Source organism: Dipodomys ordii, unplaced genomic scaffold, assembly GCF_000151885.1.
Source record: "Dipodomys ordii isolate 6190 unplaced genomic scaffold, Dord_2.0 Scaffold45, whole genome shotgun sequence".
Classification (NCBI taxonomy): domain Eukaryota; kingdom Metazoa; phylum Chordata; class Mammalia; order Rodentia; family Heteromyidae; genus Dipodomys; species Dipodomys ordii.
The window spans coordinates 12,026,926-12,050,560 of NW_012267261.1; the positions used below are offsets into that span (position 1 = coordinate 12,026,926).

The following is a 23,635-nucleotide window of genomic DNA, read 5'->3' on the forward strand; positions in this document are numbered from 1 at the left end:
GAATTGAACCCAGGGCCTCATGCATGCAAGGCAAATCCTCTACCACTGAGCCACCTTCCCAGCCCTCCTATTTAATTCTTATCAAAAAGAAATACATTTATGCTCATTTAGTAGGTGAGGTAAATTAAGACTTAATGGGTGTGAAGACTATATATATAGACACACACCCAAAAAAATTGAATATCTAATACCAGAGTCCAAGAATTCTTAACCACTGGCATACACTTCTTTCTTTTCAAATCAGCATCACCTAAGCTTGAGTGAAGATTAATATCCCGCTGGGATGTAGTTCAGTGACAGAAAGCTTGCCTAACATGCTTGAGATCCCGGATCCCGGATCCAATCTCCAAAAAGGGAAGGGAAGACAAAAAAAATACTGCCGATGTCTATGTAAGAAAGTTTAAAAGTCTTACCAGATTGCAAAACTACATGGAAAGTTACTCTATCTTTACTTTTACCAACTATAATGAATCTGTGGGCTTGTTAAGTCTATTCTAGGTCAGATTTGGAGCTGTAGAGTCAACTTGGAGCTTTTGGGGTAGGGTACACAATGGAAAGTGCAGGAATGCACTTTCCCCCTGCAGTTTTGATGGCAGCTCTGTGGGTGTCAATGGACTGTTAACTGCTAATAGTCTGTTGTGGTGTCTGACTCACCTAGCTGAGGAGCCTCTAATGAAAGAGATGTGTGAAAGAGATGTGATGAAGCACTCTGAAGTACTCTTTTACTTTCCCTTTGGTTGAAGCTGAAGGAATTGAAGAATCTGCAGCAGCAGTACTTACAGATTAATCAAGAGATCACTGAGTTACGACCATTGAAGGCTCAGCTCCAAGAATATCAAGAAAAGACAAAAACATTTCAGATGATGCAAGAAGAGCTCAGGCAGGAAAACCTGACCTGGCAGCATGAGCTGCATCAGCTCAGGTATGATTATCTCTGCATTCTGACTCTTTCTTCTTTTCACTTTTTAAGTTGAAATGATTGTGAATTTGTAGACAGTTTCTAAATACGTTTCATCTAGTTTCTTCTAGCAGTAGTGTCCTACATAACTGTAGTACAGTATCAAAACCAGGAAATTGGTTGGGTTTGGGTGGCTTAGGCCTGTAATTCAGACTACTCATGATCCAAAGGACTGTGGTTGAATTCAAGCCTAGGCAAAAAATTAGAGCCCCCATCTCAGCAAAAACAAGCTTAGTGTGGTGGTAGGCATCTGTGATCCTAAACAAAGGTTGAAAGATAATGGTCTGAGGCCAGCCTGGGCAAAGCAAGACCTTATCTGAAAAATAACCTAAAAGCACAGAAGGACTGAGGGCATGGCTCAAGTTATAGAGCAGTTGCCTTGCAAATGGGAGGCTGAGTTCAAACCCCAGTACTGCCAAAATATAAAACAAAACAGGAAATTTGTAGATTACCTGTAAAATTTCACAAATTGTACATGCACTTATTTTGTTTGATGTGTGTACATTCATATGTGAACAACTATGCAATTTTTCACATAGATTCTGTGTGTTGACAAGATACATACAACTAAGATACATACATGTTTTCATATTGACAAGTATGTTCTTAGTGCTATATACCCACCCCAGCCCATATTCTTCTGCAATCACTAATTTGTTCTCCACTCCTATATTTTTGTCTTGACATGTATTTGAAATTGACTTTTTCCCCACATATATGGTAATTGTGCCCTTGAGATCTGTAATGTGTATTAATAATTAATAATGAATACTGTTTATAGCAAAAATGTACCACTTTACAAACCATTCAGTCTTTAGAGGACATGCATGTTGTTTCTAATTTTAGCTATTAATAAATAAAGCTGCCATGAACACTTATTTGTAAATTTTTATATGAACACAACTTTATCTGGAGCAGTCGCCCAATAATAATTCCCAGTATTGGACTGTAAGTGATAGACTGCATGGTAAATGGATGTTCATATTTTTGTAAAACTGAAAATTTGCTTTTCGGAATAGCTATAACATTTAATAGTCTCATCAGCAGTATGTAATTGATCTTTTTCTGCACACCCTCTCCAGTATTTGGTGGTATAATTTATTTTTCTTTTAAGAGGTATGTGATAATATTGTGTTGTGGTTTTAATTTACATAATTTCCAATGAGGTTGAACATATTTATCTGATTCTTATGTCCTCTTTAATGAAAACTCTGCTCATGTGTTTTGTCCATTTTTTAAATTTAGTTTGTTAAGCTTTACTGTTAAATTTTGAGAATTCTTTTTGTTTCCTGTCACCCCAGTCTCTCTGGATTTTTAAGGCAGATTTCACTGCATGGCCCAGGCTGGCCACAAACTCAAGATCCTCCTGCCTCTCTTTCCTAAGTGCTGAGATGACAGGCTTTAAAGAAAATTTATGAATAGACATTCAGAGGCTTAGTGTCACATGTCAGTAATTTCAGTACTCAAAAGGTTGAGGCAAGAGAATTGAATTTGAAACCAGCCTAGATTACATAGGAAGATGCTGTCTCAAAACAGAGAATGTGAGGTGGGTCCAGGTGAGTCTTAATGCCTGTGAAGTTTACAAAGTCACTGGCATGGTTGCTATGAATTCAGTTTGATCACTGCTGTCACATCTGTACAAAGTTATTTGCCCCCTTAGGGCAAATAACAAGTATGCACCTTACTAAAAGGATATTTCAAAAAGATTGGAAAAGTTATAGAGCCAAAAGCTTTTTAGAATTCAGTGATTTAACTTTAGAGAGTAAAATTGGTCTAAGCTCATTTTTCTCCATCATCATTTCTTACATGTCTCCTCTAAACACTGTTTCCTACAACAGTTCCAAAATTCATTCTGTATACTCATACATGTGCTTTTGGCTTAGTTTTCCCTGAATTTGAATATTTTTTCTTTAATGGAAACCCAGCTTCTTATTCAGGTTCTAGAGCCAATGGCAATTTTGTGAAGGCACTGAAGGCTAGGTGGCATTTCTCTTTTTTAGTCCTGTGTCATCATGATGCCTGTGTGGTTCTGTTTGTAATAAGAATTTTACTCTGATTATGTATTTACTTTATTTCTAAGAACTCATAATGCTGTTTCAACTTTCACATTTTTTACCCTTGTCTCATAGTATATTTTGACCTGTGCTTATGTAACCTTTTTTTTTTCCAGGATGGAGAAGAGTTCATGGGAAATGCATGAGAGGCGAATGAAAGAGCAGTATCTTATGGCTATCTCAGATAAAGATCAACAGCTTGCTCATTTACAGAGTCTTATGAGGGAATTGAGGTCTTCTTCCCAGACTCAGACTCTCAAAACACAATACCAAAGACAGGTAAGCAATGGTCATTGCAATTCCTATGTACAAGTAACCACTCCTCAGAAAGCACCAGCTTCTTAGAGGGGTAGGTACCCATCTTCAAATATTAGGACAGCCATCTCATGACTTCCTACATGGACAGCGTTTCTGTTGGGAAGGAGTTAAGTATAAGCAATCTTAGGAGTTTTATCATTGTTTGTATCCTGGCAGGCATCTCCAGACACTTCAGCTTCCTTACCTGGCTCACAGAACCTAGTTTATGAGACAGAACTTCTAAGGACCCAGCTCAATGACAGCTTAAAGGAAATTCACCAAAAAGAATTAAGGATTCAGCAATTAAACAGTAAGGTAAGTGTTTCATGCTAGATTAGAATTCAGTTTCTTTTGTCCATGACTGGAAAACACACACACACATACACACACACACACAAAACACACACACACATACACACACACACACTTTTCCAACTACACCATAACTTAGCATGCTAAATAGAAAGAAAACGAAGTTTCTTCAATGTGAAGTCTATTAAAAAGCCATAACATAAAAGGCAAATTGGTAGTGATAAGTAAAATATTTTTTAAAAATGTTTTTAAATGACAAAATAATTTGACTAATGCAGTAGGCAGGGGCAGGGGGGAAAAAAAAGGATAATCAAAGAATATCACCAAAATGAGACTTAAACTGATTCAAACACAGTAATTTACTCATGGGTCGGTGTACACACACACACACACACACACCATTTTCTTCTATAATCAAAGAATATCACCAAAATGAGACTTAAACTGATTCAAACACAGTAATTTACTCATGGGTTGGCGTACACACACACACACACACACACACACACACCCCATTTTCTTCTTCTCACCCTTGGAAAATCCTCAAGAATGATAAACACTTTACCTTTGGAAACATTCCTCCCCTGCATCAGCTCCCTATCCATATCACATGTTAGTAAAGTTGAATCATTGTTTTACCCTCTTTCTTTTTTTTTTTTTTCCCTGTCCTGGTCTTGCACTAAGGGCCTGGGCACTGTCCCTGAGCATCTTTATGCTTAAGGCTAGTGCTCTACCACTGAGCCACAGCGTCTCTTCTGCTTTTTTCTGAGTATTTTTTTGGAGATAAGAGTCTCACAAACTTTTCTACCCAGGCTGGCTTTGAACCATGATGCTCAGATATCAGCCTCCTGATTTAGATAGATTATAAGTATGAGCCACCGGCACCCAGCTTACCCTACTTCTTACTAATCATTATCCTTCTTTGATTATTAAGTGTTCTCCAGTAATTCCTACCCTAGTCCTCTGCCTTCTTTAAAGGAACCCAGATAGCCGGGCGCCAGTGGCTCACGCCTGTCATCCTAGCTACTCAGCCAGCCCAGACAGGAAGGTCTGTGAGACTCTTATCTCCAATTAACCACCAGAAAACCGAAAGTGGTGCTGTGGCCCAAGTGATAGAGTGCTCACCTTGAGCTGAAGAGCTCAGGGTCAGTGCCCAGGCCCAGAGTTCAAGGCCCGCAACAGACCAAAAAAAAAAAGAGGAATCCAGATAGGTAGTACACACTAGAACTAGAAGTGATTTAAGAGATCAGCTTTGAGGAGAGTGGTGAATGCCTCACAATTTACACACAGTGATATATGCATGTATGTATAGGTTTCTCATCACAAAAACTCATCAGTTCAACAAGGCTCTGTGATCTAAAAATTGTTAAAATCAGTTGGCTGTTTTAAGTATTAAGTAACTTGCCTAAGGTGTTAGGAGGAGGAGGGGCAGTCTGAAGTAAAGTGATAATGCTTTCTATATTAGATGCTAAATTCAACTAGTTGATACTGGATATCAAAGGCAAATGTTATTCACTTTGATGGAGAAATTTGCATTTTTTAAATTGGTGGATGTAAATTGGTGAAATTTCAGGCCTTTATGCTGGGAAATTGTTTGGGAGTTTTCAAAGGGATTCAGCAGTTCTCTTCTAGTTCCCTTTTCAGTCAGGTTTTTTTTTTTTTTTTCAGAAGTTCCACCCTTCATAGCTCAGTAACTCTCTGTTCTTCCTGTGAGTGAGATTCCATCTCAGCCCTTATATTTGTTCTCTGAACATTAGCCTCCGGCTCCCTTTGGGTACTTGTCTTCCTAAAACAGTATTTTAGACTGAAATACACAATTGTTTATAAATGATAAAAATTATTTTGGTAGATAGCAATGAAAAAATTACATGTTTTATTGAAATAAAACATACAGAAAAATACAAAGAGCTTTAGTGTAGCATGATACATTTTCACAAAGTGAAAACACATGTGTAACCAACGTCTGATCAAACATAAGAATGTACCAAGTATCCTCCTCATTCTTCCTTCTATTCCTATGAACAGAGTCATGGCACTTGCCATGAAATAGTTTCATTTATTTTGTGAAATTCGTCTGTGTTATTGTATACTGTGTGATTTTTCTACCACTCTGCTGTATGGTATTGCATAGACTATAATTTCTCTATTCTTCTGTTGAACAACACTTGGGTTTTCAGTTTAGAGTTATTAAAAATCATACCAACAATGTTTCTTGTTTGGGGTTTTTTGTTGTTAGTTTTTTTCTGTCAGTTATGGGGCTGGAACTCTGGGCCTGGGTGCTGTCCTTCAGCTCTTCAGCTCAAAGCAACCACTCTCTCTACCACTTGAGTCACAGCACTACTTCCAGTCTCACGTCTTTCCTGCCACGCTGACTTTTCAACCGCGATCCTCAGATCTCAGCCTCCTTAGTAGCTAGGGTTATAGGCGTGAACCACCAGCACCTGGCCCAACAATGTTTTCTTATAGGATAAAAGAGATGTATTACGTAGTACAATATAGGTCTTACTTTGCAAATGAATTACGTTTATTTATGTACTAGACTGAGTTGTAATCATAGCTGTAATTTTTTGGCAGCTTTATTGAGATCAATTCTACTCACAAATGTGAAGAATATTGCTTAGTTCCCTTCTAAGTAAATTATGCTAAATAAGATAAAGTTCTTTCCTTAGAACTCAACTATAAATTTATAAAACACCTCCTTCCTAGCCTTTCATTCATTAAATGAGTAACTACTATTGGCCTGTGAGCCTGGCTATGCGTGTGCTAAGGCTGCATTGGATTCTCGTGTTCTAGCTTCTGTGTGCATCAAATGCCCTTCTCTGAAATGTCTCTAAGAGGCTTCCTTCTCTAAAGTGAGTTAGATTTATCTTTCACTTTTACACAATTATGAAACAAAAACCCACAAGGAAGACTAAGCAAATAAGCAAATAATCAGATCTCAGTTTCCTCTCACACCTTACCTTGCATACTCTCCAGCAGAAACTTTGGAGAGTCAGCAACTCTCGGGATATTAACATATCTAGGGGTCAGTCATCCCTAAAGCTTAAAACTTGATGGCTTGCAAGTGAGAAATTAAAAGTCTAGTTCTAAGAGATCAAATTCAAATGTGGGTAGAAGCTATGATGGGTAAATTTTTCATACAGCATGAAATGACACTGTTGTGTTTTTTACATGGTGAAAATGGCACTCAGCCGGGCACTGGTGGCTCTGTAATCCTAGCTACTCAGGAGGCTGAGGATCGTGGTTCAAAGCCAGCCCAGGCAGGAAAGTCTGTGAGACTCTTATCTCCAGAAAACCAGAAGTGGTGCTGTAGATTAAGTGGTAGAGTACTTGCCTTGAGCTGAAGAGCTTGAGGGACATTGCCCAGGCCTAGAGTTCAAGAAAAAAGAAAATAAGAAAATAGAGTATGTTGCTTTGGTAGTTAGTGAGCACCTTGACAGTGAGCATGCTCAGAACAGACTTAATAACTGTTGCCCACTCAGCAGAGGAGAGTCCTGCTTTTTGAATGAAATGTTTCTGCCTGTGAGAATCGTTGTTCCCAGTGCAGTTTACCACGTGTACACAGGGACGGTCAGATTTATATTTTTCCCTCCTAACATGTATTATAATTTCTCATCCTGCTGTCTTGGTAATTGTAACTCTCTAATGGATTCCACACAGGTAGACTATTATACAGATTTTTTTTATGTGATAGCCTTCTTTCTCTCCAGCTGCATGAAATTTTGGGAATTTGTATGTTAATAAATTTAAGCTGGGACCAAGATACTGCCCTTCTCTACTTATATTCCTGAACTAAGCCATCCTATTAGACTTGCTTATAAGTTTCTACTTTGTAGATTTTCAGTTTTAACTTACTAGGCACCATTTTAGAAAAAATAAAAAAATATTCCCTCCTATTCCTATAGAATTATTTTCTTAGTTACAAAAAAAAGTACTTTCACACTTTTGAGGGTACATATAGTGGTGCTTGTTTTCAGAACTTGTGTTCAAAATTAGGTCCTAAAATCCCCGGACAGTTGGCTGAGCACTGCTCATAGTGAAGTGGAGCATGGCAGTTAACCTTCTTCTCTGCTTCAGTTCTCTCAGCTACTTGAAGAGAAAAATACCCTCTCCATCCAGCTCTGCAATACCAGCCAAAGTCTCCGGGAGAACCAGCAGCACTGTAGTAACCTCTTTAACCACTGTACAGCCTTGGAGAAACAGGTGCAAGAGCTGCAGGCGGTGAGTCAGGAGCCAGTAAGAAGATGGGAAAGAGTGTTGGGAAACACACAGAGCAGCAGGGAGAGGCTTCTGTGAGGAAGTACGATGGAAGTAGGAGAGAAAGGAAACTATTAATGGAATAAGAAGAAAGCCCAAGAACAGTTACAGAGTGAGAGATCAGGAGAAAAGACATCAGTGAAATGTTGGGAGGTAAAACGTGGGAAGCAGATGACAGGCTTTTGGAACTCAGAAATTAAAGTATGGGGTTTGCTTTAAGAATTAAGATGGCTGGGAAGGTGGCTCAGTGGTAGAGTGCTTGCCTCAAATGCATAAGTCCCTGGGTTTGATTCCTCAGCACCACATAAGCAGAAAAAGCAGCAAGTGGCGCTGTGGTTCAAGTAGTAGAGCACTAGCCTTGAGCTAAAGAGCTGAGGGTCAGAGCCCAAGCCCAGAGTTCAGGCCCCATGACTGACAAAAAAAAAAAAAGAGTATAGGAGGATTTGAAACCAAGAGACAAAAATAGGCCAGGCTGTTTTGTGTTTGCCTGTTGGGATGTGAGGTGAGAATTGGTGGTGATGTCACCATGGAAGAAAATGGTAGCTTAGAAGGATAAAATCATTCCTTGGAATGCCTTAAGCCCCATGAGGTGAAAATAGTTTCATGGGAAGGCGTTAAATGTTTAAGAGGAAAAATACAAGAGTGAGAATTGAGGGAAAAGCTTTTGTGGAGGTGACTATTCCATAAGAGCAGAAGATTATTATTTCTAAAGCTGGCCTTAAGTCTTAAGTGGAAATCCTCCTCTTCAAGATGTCTCATTTTCTCTGATGCTAAACAGGTTTATATTTTGTCCAAGTGTAGTATCAAAAGAGCTTTCATCAGCTATATTATTAGGCTGCTGCTTCTTCTAGGTGTCACCCAGTGTGGATGTTGCTCCAGGAGCTCCCCAGGAAAAGAATGGAGTTTACAGAAAGAGTGAGCCTGAGGAAATGAAGGAGCCACCGCAAAGGTAGGAAAACAAGACTCCTCTCCAGCACATACCACAGGTTCCGAAAGTGGGTGCTAATCTCCATGGAGCTGAAATATACCATATGGATTTAATGACTTACTATCTTGCTGGCCTCACAAAAGTGAGGGATGGAGAAAATAATAACAGTAATAACAACCGTGTGTGTGAAACATTTATAAAGCAACTGGTTGAGAGAATGGCTTAGGTAGTAGAGCACCTGCCTAGCAAGTGCAGGATTCAAACCCTAGTACCACTAAAAAAAAAAAAAAAGCCATTAGTACTAACATACACATATCACTAACCAAGTACTTAAGTGAAAGTTTTTGTTTTTTGTTTTTTTTTCGGTCATGGGGCCTGAACTCTGGGCCTGGGTGCTGTCCCTAAGCTCTTCAGCTCAAGGCTAGCACTTAGCATGTGAGCCACAGCACCACTTCCAGTTTTCTGGTGGTTTATTGGAGATAAGTGTCTCACAGACTTCCCAGGCTGGCTTTGAACCGTAACCCTCAGATCTCAGCCTCCTGAGTAGCTAGTATTACAGGCCACTAGCACCTGGCCACAGTTATACTTTTAAGAAAGTTTGTTTATTTGTGAGATTTTTGTTTTGTGGGGTTTTTTTGCCAGTCATGGGGCTTGAACTCTGGGCCTGGGTGTTGTCCCTAAGCTCTTCAGCTCAAGGCTAGCACTCTACCACTTGAGCCACAGCACCACTTTCACTTTTCTGGTGGTTTATTGGAGAAAAGAGTCTCATGGACTTTCTTGCCTGAGCTGGCTTTGAACTGCGATCCTACATCTCAGCCTCCTGAGTAGCTAGATTACAAGCATGAGCCACCAACACCCGACATAAGAAAGTATTTGTTTTTAAGGAAGTGACTAAACTTTCCTGCTTTATAACTTTAGGAAGTCTGGTATTGGTAACTATGTTCTGTGTCTAGTGATGCTGTTTGTTTTCTTATCCTAAAGCTTTTCTGAAGCCCCACAGCAACTTTGCAACACTAAGCAAGAAGTGAATGAATTAAGGAAGTTGCTGGAAGAAGAACGAGACCAAAGAATGGCTGCTGAGAATGCACTCTCTGTGGCAGAGGAGCAGATCAGGCGGTAAGGCTGAGGGAGACAACCTCTTCACTTCTGAAACCACTTCATTGCTTCACTTCTGAATCCACTTCAGTTCATTTCCCATAGAAATGAACTGGTTCTTACTCCCCATGAGATTGGAGGCTGCAGTGAGTTCAGGGTAATTGTGGCCACCCAAAAACACAGTACTTTTGGAGTATAGGTGGTCCATCCTTTCAAAAGCAGTAGTTCATAGAGATAATAATAATGATGTCTGCTGATTATATGATACAAAATAAACTGTGAAAAAACTTCTTTCATCCAGGCAATAACTATCTGAGGTGGGAATTGGGTTCTTTAGAAGATCAAGTAAATGATAATCCCATTACCTATCTGGGAGCTGAATCAATGAAAATCTTCAAATTGAAACCTTTGGAAGATTAAAATAGCACTTTATAAATACACACACACACACACACACCACACACACAGTGCCAGTACTGAGGCTTAAGCTCAGGACCTTGCACCCTTGCTCACTCTACCATTTGCACCATACCTCCACATCCAGCTTTTTTGCCAGTAATTGGCCAGGGGAATGCCTTACCTTGCCAGAAGAGTCTACTTCTGCCAGACTAGGACAACAGTAATGTTGGGCAGTTTGCCCCATGTGAGACTTGGAAGGAGAGGACTACACATCCCTCTTATGCCCAGCTCACAAGTCAAGACAATTACCATGCATGACAGAGTACAGTGGTTACAAGAGCTTTGCTGATGGAAAGAAACATTAAAAGCAGGCCCTTCTGTTATGTCTGGGGGGAAGCTACCTACATGTATTGTCCCTTCCCTCAGAGAATGAATTTCAAGTAGTAACGCCTTCTTGCAATCCTTAGGTGGCAGAGATCACAGCCCCAGGAAGCAGGTAGTCTTTGACATCCCTTTCCTTCTCTACCCAGCATGTTTGTTCATGCCTCTGTCATCTTCAATGCCCTTTTGACCCTTGCGGAGTACAAAATAGTTTGGTGTTGTGTCTGATTCCGTGCCACTTGCTGTGGATTTATTTAGACCTGTGAAACCTGGCCCTTGGGGAGGGGGAAAGTTAATCACCCACAAGTATCATTAGCCTGGTCTGAACCAACTGGAGACTGTGAAGTGCAGAATGACTTAGAGCCTGTGGCTGAGCTACATTAAGCCAAGCTGAGCCCCTCCATAATTCTCTTTGTTGTATGTGGAACTTAGTGGTCTTGTAGTTTAAAAGTAACTAGTATGTGTGCCTCATCAGTGCCTATGACATCCCATCTTCCTCAACCCAATCTATAGAACTAGACAGACTGACCTCTGTAGTACCAGACCCTGCCATACCAGATGCACATGAAGGAAGAGACATAGCAGCTGTATTAGGCAAGCAGCTGGTGGGAGAAAGCTAGACTCTTCATGTTCAAGTTCTCTTTCTAGTCTCACGGGTCAGATTAAGGATTCCTTTTCTCCTGGAGATGACCTACAAAGAGAAGAAGCTTGGAGATTTAGAGATCCAGTCAGGAAGAATACACATGAAGAGAAGAGATCTCGAAGAGTCCATCCTCTCCAGTTAAAAAAATATATCCCTTTGGGCTGGGAAGGTGGCTCAGTGGTAGAGTGCTTGCCTCAAATGCATGAGGCCCTTGGTTCGATTCCTCAGTACCACATAAGCAGAAAAAGCCAGAAGTGGCACTGTGGCTCTAGTGGTAGACCGCTATCCTTGAGCTGAAGAGCTGAGGAACAGCACCCAGGCCCAGAGTTCAAGCCCCACGACCAACAAAAATAAAATAAAATACATCCCTGTAGGCAAATACTTGATCAACTGTGCCTTTGCCTTAGTTTTTATTTATTTTTTTATTTATTGTGAAATTACTGTATAGAGGGGTTACAATTACATGGTTTTTATTTTTGTCAGTCTATTGAAGAAACACAAGAAATAACTGCTTCTTTATTAAATGGAAAATTTCTAGTATGAAATAAGCAAATCAACAAAAAGTGAAGTATCAGGCAACAAATAATCAGTTTCATTCTAAGAATCCTACAGAAATTGTTCTTGTGTGTTTTTGCCTGTTAGTCTCTAAAAATATTAGTGCTGGGTGTGTATGCCAGCACTTGGGTGAATGAGGCAGTAAGATCATGGTTTAGAGGCCAGTCTAGGCCTCAGAAATCTCCTCTCATAAAACCTGACACACTACTAATAATAATTAAAATGGTGAGTTTCCCTTGAGTCTGATATTGTGGAAAAAGAACATGAGAGATAAAGACAAATGAAATACCAGATTCTGGTTCCACTGTTTGCTGATTGTATACCCGTGGCAGTTAATGTCACCCTTACTACTATGTGAGACAGGGACTGGAGAAGCAGCTTTGCCACGATTCCTCTGCATCACTTCTCTAAGGCAGTGATGTCCCCTGACCGCCCATCCCACCATGCTGAGAACCCATGCTGTGCCTCTCTTTCTTTCTCAACACAGGTTGGAGCACGATTGGGACTCTGCTCGTACCCCTATCATCGGCTCCTGTGGCACTCAGGAACAGGCACTGTTAATAGATCTTACAAGCAGCAGCTGTCGAAGGGTAAGAAGAGAAAGATATAGAAAAGGTTCTAGGAGTAGAATTAGTCAAAACATACAGAAGCCTAGCCACAGAGCTGTGATGGGAGGGTGCAGAAGAATGGAAGAACCTGGCTGATTTGCAGGTTGACTCTAGAATCCCCATGATGCCTTTCTTGTGCAGTGGTGAAATGAGCTTTACTTAAATGAGGGATTATGGGGGAGGGAAAGGGATACATCCCTCTAGGGTGAAATACTGACATCCAAATTTTTCTTTCAGACCCGGAGTGGTGCTGGATGGAAACGAGTCCTGCGTTCACTGTGCCATTCCCGGACCCGAGTGCCAATGCTGGCAGCCATCTACTTTATAATGGTTCATGTCCTACTCATTCTGTGTTTCACCGGTCATTTATAAACTTAGTTGTCACCATTTGGACCACCCCTCTCAGAACTTGGAATTCCCTCACATCTAATGTCAAAACTGTCAATTCCAATGGAACAGTCTTCCCAAGTACAGATCATCTTCTCCAACTTTCCATGGAAAGTGCCTGCAAAAACAAGCTGCTGTGAGGACAGGTTCAAGCTTCCACCGACTTGCCCAGGCCCTGAACACTTCTGCTGAATTTGAGAAGCCTCACAGTTAGTTTGCTGAGCCCAGCATTTGTTCAGATTTTGCAGGTCCTCATCTTTCATGGTCCTGTAAGGTATTGACACATGTTTCTACCAAGCCAAGAGGATGGTTCCAATAAATCAACAGTCTGAAGTTCAGTATCATTTTGATGAATAACTTTCTGTGCCTCACTACTTACTTTTCTCCTGCTCCGGGAGGAAGGTAAACAGTTGTGGGAAATGAACACATCACCTCATAGGACATGTGTCCAGGTTTCTTTCAAAGGATGGGAACTGGATCTCTTTGGGGGGTTAACTTTTGGACCACGAGGAAGGGTAGAATCTTCCTTTCTGTTCTGACTACCCCAGAGTGTTTTTGGTTTTGGACAGTGAAGAAGGACAATTGGCATATGCCCTTGACCACAGGTAGACTAAGTTATTAAGTGGCTGGTGCCTGTCCTGTCACTGAAAAGACAGCTGTGGACTGGGTTAGATTCATGTCATTCCTGTTATCTGGGTATACCTCCATATGTATCTGAGTCAGTGTCAGAAGCCAGCAGGAGCCGGTCCAAGCTGGGGTATTGACCCTCAGCTGGAGTCTGATCTAATGACCACACTGCAACTCCTGGCCTCAGGAAGCACTGAAGCTACTATGCTGTTGGCAGTAGTTTATTCTGGCTTCTCACCCCATAGTTACTACCCTCTCTGGGAACAGACAAATGGACAAAAATAGAGAAAACAAATCGAGACCTGAGAACAAGAGCCAGGAGTGAATTCCACTGTGCCTATTTTCCATTTCCTCCCCTTGCTAGTTGGATGTTTTTTCATTACACCACCTAAGGAAGAGGGAGGACAGGTGGGCTAACTGATCTGCTCCAAGTCTTTGGGTTGTGGTGATTAAGTCTGGGTTACAGTAACTTTCTGAACTACTGTAAAATAATAAAACTATTTTCAGAGTAATAAATTGGGTGTATAAATGTGTATAGGTGTGTGATTTTTATGTGTGCACAGGTACACAGGCAAGAGAAGACAAGGGTTGGGGTAGGAGTAGCTGTGAGTATCCTAGCCTTACCTACTGGACCCCATGGGGCTAAAGCATAGTGAAGAAATTCTATTCTAAGGCTGAATTGGTCTTGGGGTACAAAATGAATGCAGGCTCATATGTAGTCCTGGGAGAACTACAGAAATATTAGGCCCTTAGAGATCCCTTCAGGTAGAAACAGGTTAAGGGAAATTTAAAACCACATAGATTGGGTAAGCATGTTTTTATGTTAAAATGCTACTTGGGAAAAGATAGCCCACATTCTATAGGCACATGAAGTGGATTATTGAACCCAACCAATGTGGTTTCAAGCCTGTTCTTCATACTACCCCTTACTATCTCAAGTTAAATTAACTTGGGACACTTGCAAAGGAGAAATATTTCCTTGATGTCATCTCTAAGTTGTGTGGTTTCTCCAGGGGACTGCCTTCCTGGATGGTATGTCACAGTATCCAGTCTAACAATTCCAGTTTTGACACTGTTAGGATTTCAAGTGAGCTAAAAGATACTTTTTCCTTTCTGTAAATTCATTGTTCTTTAAAATGGCTTTTATAATGTTATAAGTAGATCATGAAAAGAGAACAGATAAACTGCTCCAGGTACAGCATCCTTGGATTTGGAAGTGATCTTTAGAAGCTTTCTATTCCTAATGTAAAAATGTTCTGTATGGTGGGCTGATTTCATCCAGTTCTGCTTGAACCTCTTGAGCAAATCAGATCAAAACTCTACAGGCAGTCAAGATAAGGAGAAACTGAGTCAGATCCAGTAACAAACATCCCTCCTTCCAAAATAAATTCTTATTAGCTAAAACAACAAAAGATTATTTCTCAAAGATGCCAAGTCCCTCATGTCATAATTGGAGCTTTTACTTGTACTGATTATTTGTCACTTAAGCCCTCAGTCTGCCAGTGGAGCCACTGGAGAATTGTAGGGAGGTGAGTCAGCATCACACAGTTTCCCATGGAAGGTCATGAAGGAGAGGGATGTATTTCGCTGGCCAAAACAAATCACCCAAGCAAGTTAAAGCTGGAAAGGAAGGGCAGCAAATTTTTTTTTAGATGTAAAATATTTTATTTGTAAATGGTGATCTTCTAAATCTGTGTCCACAAATTCCAAAACCCATAACACTCTGTATACTTCAAAAAAATCTATTTTTGCCAACATTAGATACTATTACACAGAACAGAAACAAAACCTGGGAGGACAAATACTGGTAGGATGTCAAAATTTATACAAGAGAAGAAAAATATCCAAGAAACAAATTTCATACAGCTATTTATCAAGAGAAAAATATATACAATTGATTTATTCTGTAAGATAAAAATACAACATGCCATATACATTACAGGTTCTGAACTGCATCACTGGCTGTACCGACAGCTCACAGCAAATCTTAACCAGCAGTTTATTAGACACCACAAAGAACTACTATCGGCTGATAACATCTGGTTCTTTCATCATTCTTCTATCTGGAACCAAATCTTTCTACCAGTGAACTCATGGCTCCTAAGCAATTTAGGAACCTTTCTCCATGCTTGCCCCTCATGAGTTATTCTTTCCCCTCATTCAACTGATCAGTACGTATATTGTCACCAACCATATGTAAACCTCACTTGGAATGTACAAGTGTTTGTTTTTAGGCTTACTTCTCAAGGTTATAGGATTCAGTTTTCCCATAAAGCCTTTTCTTGTTTACTATAGCCCATAGGAACAGTTTTAACTTCATTATCACAAATACAACTACTCACCTCATCTGTTTGGGATTTTTGAGTCTTACTCCAGAACAATAGCTAGGGTGTTTTCTGGTTGGATGTTTGTTGTTCTGACAAAATTACAAAGCTGAGATTCCCCTAAGACATAAAATCTTGCAAAAGACTAAAGCCAAATACATTTAACTCTTCTGCCTGAAGCAGAAGGAACTGACTCAAACTTCAGGAAGTAATTGTGAGGACAGGGTGGCAGGAAATGACAGAAAACCTGAATACGGAACTGAAGCAGTTGTTTGGAGTTTTTTTGCTCTCAAGTAGCAGCAGCCAGAAAGAGGGTACTGGGTGTGGACGTGAAGAGCTGAGAACTTCAAACCAACACTCAACAGCTCACACTACCAGAGGTGAGTACTCCGGAGGGGCAAAATGGAACACAGGATAAGAATGGAAGAGGAACCTAGCTTGTACTTGGTCCTGGAGGGAAAAGGTCATTGCTAGTAGGCTTTTATCTCTTGATGCTCAAAAGGCCTGGATTCAATGTTGAGAAATGACTTCAGGGATGGAAAGAGAGGGGAAGATCCTGAACCCTGATTTCACAAGTAAGCAGTTCTCTCAAGAATCAGCCAGCAACACATAACCTGTTTTTTTCTGATAATCCACACAGGCCACTAAGAGCTGCTGCTCCTAGGCACTGAGGTGGAAGGAACCGTATAGCGCATGCAGGCAAAGACTTCATTTGACAGTCTAGCAGGGAGACAGCCCACAGAGTAAATGTCACAGCCGGAAGCAGCCACAAATGAACATGAGTGCTGAGAACCCAAGGCTGATTGGGGTCAGTGCAGCCATGATTGTTTAGCTGGGGCTATTTTCTGTGACTGCAATTACAAATCTCAGAGTACAATCAATAAAACAGACTATGGGCTAGTTAGGTTAATCACATAACATTGAAATCAAAGAAGAGGTGATTTGCCAACTTGTTTCAGTAAAGATTTGTGAACTGGCCACTCACAAAGGAGTACCTACTCTGCCACTTCCCTTAGTGTGACTCCACAGAGTCTTAGTAAGGAACAGAGCTTGGTGGCCATGGGTTTTTTGACTCCCAGTTTGTGTACTGTACTGATGCTGTAAATCAGCCTCACCACAAGCCCTTGAATGTGCCCAGAACCATGCCTCATAGATGATTCTCTAGCTTTTCACCTCTGATTAGCAAGAATGCCTTCCTGATTGCAAGTCAGTAGGAAAAGAATACTAAACTGTCTCTGTGTCAGAAAACTTTCTGTGATTTTGTTTTTTAATGAGTGAAGGTGAAAGGTTGGTGGGAGAGTCAGGTTTTGTAACTCAAGGAAGAATCATGAGGCCCCTGAGCCTCGTTGCTTCCTTATAGCTTGTGAATATATCTTAGACTTCTCCTTTCTGATTTTCTGTGTAAAGTGCTTTTGCTCAGGAGCCAGGGCAGGACAGACAGAGGGGCTGTAAAGATATGGACTACAAGTCTGTGTGCCTGTCTCAATATCCCACCCATAGCTGCTGTTCAACATGAAAGTCAGAGATGCTCTCCTTAGTGACTTAGTCCACTGGGTAAACTCATTCAACACTTTGCCAGTTTTCCTTTAGCACCTCTTTTACCTTGAATTTCCTCTGGGAGAGGTTTCAAGGAATTATTCAAAAGGTAAAGAGAAGAATGGCATTTCCAAGAAATAGAAACTGGAGACTTAGTACTGACAGGATAGCCCAAGGAGTGGTTGTAAAAGGGCCCCTTTGGGAAAGAGGAGCCTGGGAAAGATTCCTTTGGGGAAAAGTGGCTAGGGGAATTGTAGTATCTGGATCATGAAATCCAGTGGCCACCAGGCAGATGAGCACTGGTCCATTATTACCTTCTCACACCAGAATCCAAGAGCCTACAGAAGCAGAGCAACTGGGAAGCTCTTCCTCATACACCATTAACACAGATGCCCAGCAGAATAACAGCTTGGCATCTTCAAACTAGTTCTCCAACTATCCCCTTAACATTTATTTTGTTGATAAAAGTCAAATACTTCATCATGTAAAAAAATAGGGATTATGCCAGTTTTGACCACATCTTCATGAGAAATATAACAACTGCTTTTAAGATAGGAGTGATAAATGACTTCTCAGTCAATAGTGCTTTCTCATGCCTTGTTGATAAAGGAATTTCAGCAAATTGTCCCTGCTGACTACCCATAGCTGTCAGAGATCAGCTTTAGAGTGGGTTGTGAGAGTTGAAAGAATTCTGCATATAATTAAGCAGATACTAGGCAAGAGAGAGATGTTCACTTTGCCAGGAACTAGGCCAATGCATGTTTGGCAGCTCTGAAAATATTCCCATTTAGTCATATGAGTTAAATATCATCATCATCTATAGCTGTTATAGTACTTCTCATTGTTTGCCACCCAAAAGACATCACATGTCTAGCCTCTGGACACAAGTGAATGTTGCCAGCAGTTTTCTCATCCAAGTCATTTACTATTACCTCAACTCACGAGCTCTCCTCTCCAGACTCAGACAACCAGAGGCCACATTCATTTTTCTTAAGTAAACCCCTCTTCTAACTGAGTAGAATTAAAAAATTTAAACCTATTTGCTCTGTCTCATCTCCCTTTTCTAAGGAAAAAATGTCAATAAACTTTAGACTACTCTAACATCCATTTCCACTTTCTTATTTTCCCATTTCTTGTTTGTTTTTGGTCTCCAACAATTTCCAATTCCTGTCGCTCTCAGATGTGGAAGTCTGTAGTGGGGCATGATGTATCTGTTTCCATGGAGGCCCAGGGTGATGACTGGGACACAGACCCTGACTTTGTGGTGAGTATGGAAGTAACTGTGCTTAGACAAACAAGAGGGTACATGGGAAGGGCATTTGTGCCTCTCTGTGACCGGTTAGGGGGCTCAGAAAAGGACCATTTGGACCTGAGATAGTCATCACACAAGGATGGATGGGCAGTCATGAGTGGGGTATGCATGAGAGCTGGTGTTCAAGACCCAGGGGTGGAGGGAACAGGGGTAGATATGCTTGACAGTATGACTGATGAATGATGAACTATGCAGATTATGCTGAAGTTGAGAAGCAGGTAAACCTGGATCTCCTCCAGTCTCTGATCCAGGCTTGGGCTAGACATGTATGATATAAGTGGGTTGAGATGTTGTAGACCTGAAGGGGTAAGAGGAAAGGATTCAGAGTAGTGATGGTGATATGTAAAGAGTTCATCTGTATAATTTCCATCTGGGTTTGGATGGAGTAAACATCTATGACTGAGAGGCATTTGATGCAGGGGACAGGAAGAACATGCCTGTCAATTGTGTGACTCCACTCAGTGTGGCATATTTCTTGCCAACACATTGTTGAATGATGTTTGGGTTTTGTTTTGTTTTTTTAGAATGACATCTCAGAGAAGGAGCAACGATGGGGAGCCAAGACCATTGAAGGTTCTGGACGTACAGAGCACATCAAGTAAGTCCCAAAAGGACTGATAGAAGAGAGTGGGTTAAAAGCCAAAGACAACTCAGGGACTCAGGAGTATGTGGAAGGAAAAGGAGGGAATGCTCATATCTGTGCATCTTGGTGTTTGTTTCTAGATTTTGTGTGCCTAAGTGTGTTATCATTAATTTCCATTTTATGTCTATCATCTTATCTCCTATTACTTTTATATCTGACAACTCTATTTCCTCAGGGCAATCTGTTGTATTACCTACTTCCCTTCCTTTAGTCAGGGAAGTAGAATTCAGATAGGAAGTGGTTGAGATAATGAGTTCTCTCTCTCTCTCTAGCTACCTACCTACAATTTACCAATCATCTATATAGCTGTCATTCATATGTCTCTTCACATAAATATAAACATATATTTATAAAGTAGGATAACTTCAGATGGACTCATATAAATGCTGTAAATTTTTCTTGGCTTTTAAATTTTCCTTTCAAACTTCTTAACAGAAGTTTGAAGCTATTATTATTAAGAAGAAGAAATGTGCAATTTGAACATTTTATTAGTTAAAATATTTTAGAGAGTCAAGCATTGGTGGCTTGTCTCTGTAATCCTAGCTGTTAAAGAGGCTGAGACCTGAGGATCATGGTTTGAAGGGTTTGAAATCAGACGACAAAAAAGTCCTTAAGTCTCCATCCCTGAAACATCCAGCAAAAACCAGACTGGAGCCATGTCTCAAATGGCAGAGCACCAGCTGAGTAAACAAGCCTAGCAAGATTATGGCTCAGTATTCATTTTGTCAGAAACCATCTCTACCTGATACCAGGGGCTTCTGTGGGATATATTGTATATTTGAAACTCAAGATCTCTTTCTCTCTTCTCTGGATTATTGAGGATAACCTAATCTTTGCTTTGGGTAGTATCAGAATGTCAAATACTCATAACACAGTAAATGATATAGAACTAGAGAAAAAATTCAAACTAAAGTATCAATCACTCCACATAAATGGCAAAATCAGTGCAGGTTTATCTCATTTGTTGTTGTTGTTGTTGCCTGTATTGGGGTTTGAACTCAGGGCCTCATGCTTCTGCTTAGATTATTCACTCAGAGCTAACACTCTGCCACTTGAGCTACACCTCCAGTTCTTTTTTGGGGGGGGAGGGTCCAGTCGTGGGGCCTGCACTCTGAGCCTAGGTGCTGTCCCTCAGCTCTTAGCTCAAGGCTAGCGCTCTATCACTTGAGCCACAGTGCCACTTCCAGCTTTTTTCTTTTTGCTTATGTGGTGCTGAGGAATCGAACCCAGGGCCTGAGGCATGCAAGGCAAGTGCTCTACCACTGCGCCACCTTTCCAGCCCCATACACCTCCAGTTCTTTAACATAGTTTTTTTTAAGATCCGTTTTAATCCAACACATAGTTATGCAACTCTAACAGCAATGACTTAGCCTCTTTTTCATCTGGATTTTAAGAAGTTTCGGAGTATGGCCACTTTGCACAAATAGTGAAATAAGAAAATATGAGACATGTATATGAAGATTGAAGATATTCAGTACTGTGCATGGTTGTTTAATCAGATATAAACAACTTGAATGACATAACTAGAGTCATACTTACACCAAGTAATCTGGAATCATTGTAAATAAGCGGGGGGGGGGGGAAAGACAAGATAAAAAGAAAAAGAACATGATCTGTCAGAAAACTTGGTGTTTTTGTTGTTGTTTTCTTTCATTTTTAATTTTTTAAGATTGTGTCTCACTATGTGGCTCAGGATGGCTTTGAACTAGAGAGCCTCCTGACTCAGTATCCCAAGTAGTATAATTAATTACAGGCTTGCACCACTACATCCAAGTCACAAAACGTCTTTAATGCTGCTTCCTCTGAGGGCTCATAGGTCTGATACAAGTCAAAAACCCTTTGCTTTACTGAGTCAAAACCACTTATCTCTAACCTCCTAGGAGCCATTCAGATGAGGAAATGCTCTTTCTACCTTTTCCTCTCAGTGCTGTCTTTTGCATGTTTAGTAGAGGTTGAACATTTTAAGGAAGACTTCTAAAAATTCCTGCCATGAGAAAATGGAAAGGGCTTGAGTTTGTATATCAGACAGATTTAGATTTAGTTCACAGATTGGCCACTACTAGCTATGTGAACTTAGTTCCATACAACCTCTTTACCTCTCAGCTTATTTATCAATGGGAATAACAGCCACCCTGTAGATTTAGATTTATGTTTAAAATTCAATAAAATAGAATATGTCACTGTCTCCTGGTACACATCTCCTTTCTATTATTAATAGAAAAAGTCGTCTACGAACAGGCTAGTTTTATTAGCTATCCTTTCTAAAAACCAAAACCAAAACCAAAAAAACAAAAACCATGTCACAGCCTTCCTTCTTCCCAGTGATGTTTACCCAAATGACTGTGTTGCACAACTCCATATATGCATCACTTTGGTGTCCCCTGCTCTTGTAATGTGGCAGCCCTGCCTATATTCTTGATAATTGAACTGGATCTATATCCAGTAAAATAAATGTTGGAGATACTTTCCCAAAAGCTTATTGCCTCCCATTTTCCATGACACCAAAGGGAAAAAGCCCACCATCTACTGGTTACAGACCAGGTGACTTTGACAGTCTCATCCCCTCTGGTCCTCATTGTTTCCATCTGGATCAAAAAGCTGTTCAGAGGATGTTCTAGTGTTACATCTCTTATCTTCCGGGTTCTCTCTAGCTAGGGCAGATGAAGGTACCATAGCTTTCATAGGGAATCGCTAAGGCCCTGGAAGCAGTGGCAGAAGCTAGAGAAGAGCTGCTGAGCCGAGTTGACTCAAACCAGAAAAGGAAGTGACTATGGTTCTCACTAGCCTGACTAGTCTCACTACCTTTTCCACAGCATGGTGGTGCTTTGTAGATTTGTCATAAATAAATGCAATGTGGGAGTGGCTTCCTAATTTAGTAAAGAGCTGAATTGATCTTACCCATCTCCCGTCAATTACAGAAAGACATTGACTGTCAAGAGCTGGGACCCTCTCGTTCTTCTCTCCTTCCCTACTCCTGCCTACTCATTCTTCTTGGTCTCCTCTCCCTCGACTAATTAAGATTCCTTTCATGATTCTCACAGTGTTTCTTAAGTGGTTTGTGGGGAAGGACCAGGGTTTGGGGTCATTTTCAAACCTATCACAGACTAATACTTTTGTAAAATTGAATTGCTGGAAAATACATTTTAACCATATATAGAAAAGTCTGTAAATATGTACTCTCAATTTTTTCTCAGCTTTTATTCTTATTTCATCTGCAAAAAGAAACAAAGCAGCTTATGGAGTGTGCTTTTCTTCCACTGCAGTACTGGCAAGTGAACTCAAGGTCTTGTCCCTCCCGGCAACAGCTCTACCACTTGCACCATGCCCTAGGCCTTTCATTTTTCAGATAGAGTCACACTTTTTTCAGATAGAGCTAATTTTGCCTAGACTGGATTAGACTGAGCTCCTCTCAAATCTCCACTTCCCAAATAGCTGGAATTATATACATGAGCCACCAAGCCTGTTCCTAAGGACTGTACTTAGAACAGCACTGTAGTGGATGAAATCTGGTTGGCCTTTTGGTTAGGTTCTCGATGAGTGATAATCATACAGATAATCATCTGTATCTGTCATGGTGGCCCTACCCTATTTTCTTTTTTTTTACCCAGCAGAATTAATTTTTTAAATTTATGCTTATTTTAAACAGTTTATGCAAATTTATATATTATGTTAAAATAAATAAGATGAAAAATTCATACATATTCCTACCCCCTGTGGAAATCAGTACTAAAATTTATAGTGTATCTTTTGAGACCTCCTTTTTTTTTCTTTTTTTCTCGGTTGTGGGGCTTGAACTCTGGGCTGGGCCTTGGCACTGTCCCTCAGCTCTTCAGCTCAACACTAGCGCTCTACCACTTGATCCACAGTGCTACTTCCAGCTTTTTTTTTTTTTTCTGTTTACGTGGTGCTGAGGAATCAAATCCAGGGCTTCATGCATGTTAGGCAAGCACTTTACCACTGAGCCACCTTCCCAGCCATTGAGACCTTTTTTTTCCCTATCCCTTCCCCTTTTCCCCTTCCCCTTCTTTCTCTTCCCCTTCCCGTTCCTTCTTTTTTTTTAATTTTTTTTATTGTAAAGATACTATACAGAGGGTTACAGTTACATGAGCAAGGTAATGAGTACACTTCCTATTGAGCATTGTTACCCCCTCCATTGTTTTTCCCCTACCATCCCTTCCCTCCCTACCTTCCCCAGGGTTCTTTTTTTTTTAATTGTGATTACATAATTTCCCAAATTTCACAGTATTGTGGAATAATGATGCTCATTTAAAGTCACAAGTTCATTCTAACTTTCCTGGAGCAAATTGTCTATCACAGTC

General features: G+C 40.5%; 2 protein-coding genes and 1 long non-coding RNA gene across 6 annotated transcripts in view; 2 read left to right on the forward strand and 1 right to left on the reverse strand.

Annotated features, from left to right (window-relative positions):
• The window catches only part of Golgb1 (golgin B1), a 59,331-nt gene extending 45,300 nt beyond the window's left edge, over nucleotides 1-14,031 (forward strand). For all 3 annotated transcript variants that reach the window (XM_013019391.1, XM_013019393.1, XM_013019392.1), the window contains 8 exons: nucleotides 744-922; nucleotides 3,129-3,291; nucleotides 3,487-3,624; nucleotides 7,699-7,842; nucleotides 8,730-8,827; nucleotides 9,788-9,922; nucleotides 12,367-12,469; nucleotides 12,725-14,031. In XM_013019391.1, coding sequence (XP_012874845.1) covers nucleotides 744-922; nucleotides 3,129-3,291; nucleotides 3,487-3,624; nucleotides 7,699-7,842; nucleotides 8,730-8,827; nucleotides 9,788-9,922; nucleotides 12,367-12,469; nucleotides 12,725-12,859 — 1,095 coding nt within the window. In that variant the 3' untranslated portion in view covers nucleotides 12,860-14,031. The remainder of the gene's footprint in view (nucleotides 1-743; nucleotides 923-3,128; nucleotides 3,292-3,486; nucleotides 3,625-7,698; nucleotides 7,843-8,729; nucleotides 8,828-9,787; nucleotides 9,923-12,366; nucleotides 12,470-12,724) is intronic.
• Nucleotides 1-16,002, reverse strand: part of LOC105987947 — a 29,792-nt gene extending 13,790 nt beyond the window's left edge. The window contains exons 1-2 of the long non-coding RNA XR_001175179.1: nucleotides 15,844-16,002; nucleotides 11,211-11,372 (exon numbers count right to left, since the gene is read on the reverse strand). This is a non-coding gene — a long non-coding RNA (uncharacterized LOC105987947). The remainder of the gene's footprint in view (nucleotides 1-11,210; nucleotides 11,373-15,843) is intronic.
• A 93-nt stretch (nucleotides 16,003-16,095) lies between these two features.
• Hcls1 (hematopoietic cell-specific Lyn substrate 1) overlaps nucleotides 16,096-23,635 on the forward strand; it is a 24,319-nt gene continuing 16,779 nt past the window's right edge. For both annotated transcript variants that reach the window (XM_013019394.1, XM_013019395.1), the window contains exons 1-3: nucleotides 16,096-16,205; nucleotides 18,542-18,625; nucleotides 19,198-19,271. In XM_013019394.1, coding sequence (XP_012874848.1) covers nucleotides 18,542-18,625; nucleotides 19,198-19,271 — 158 coding nt within the window. In that variant the 5' untranslated portion in view covers nucleotides 16,096-16,205. The remainder of the gene's footprint in view (nucleotides 16,206-18,541; nucleotides 18,626-19,197; nucleotides 19,272-23,635) is intronic.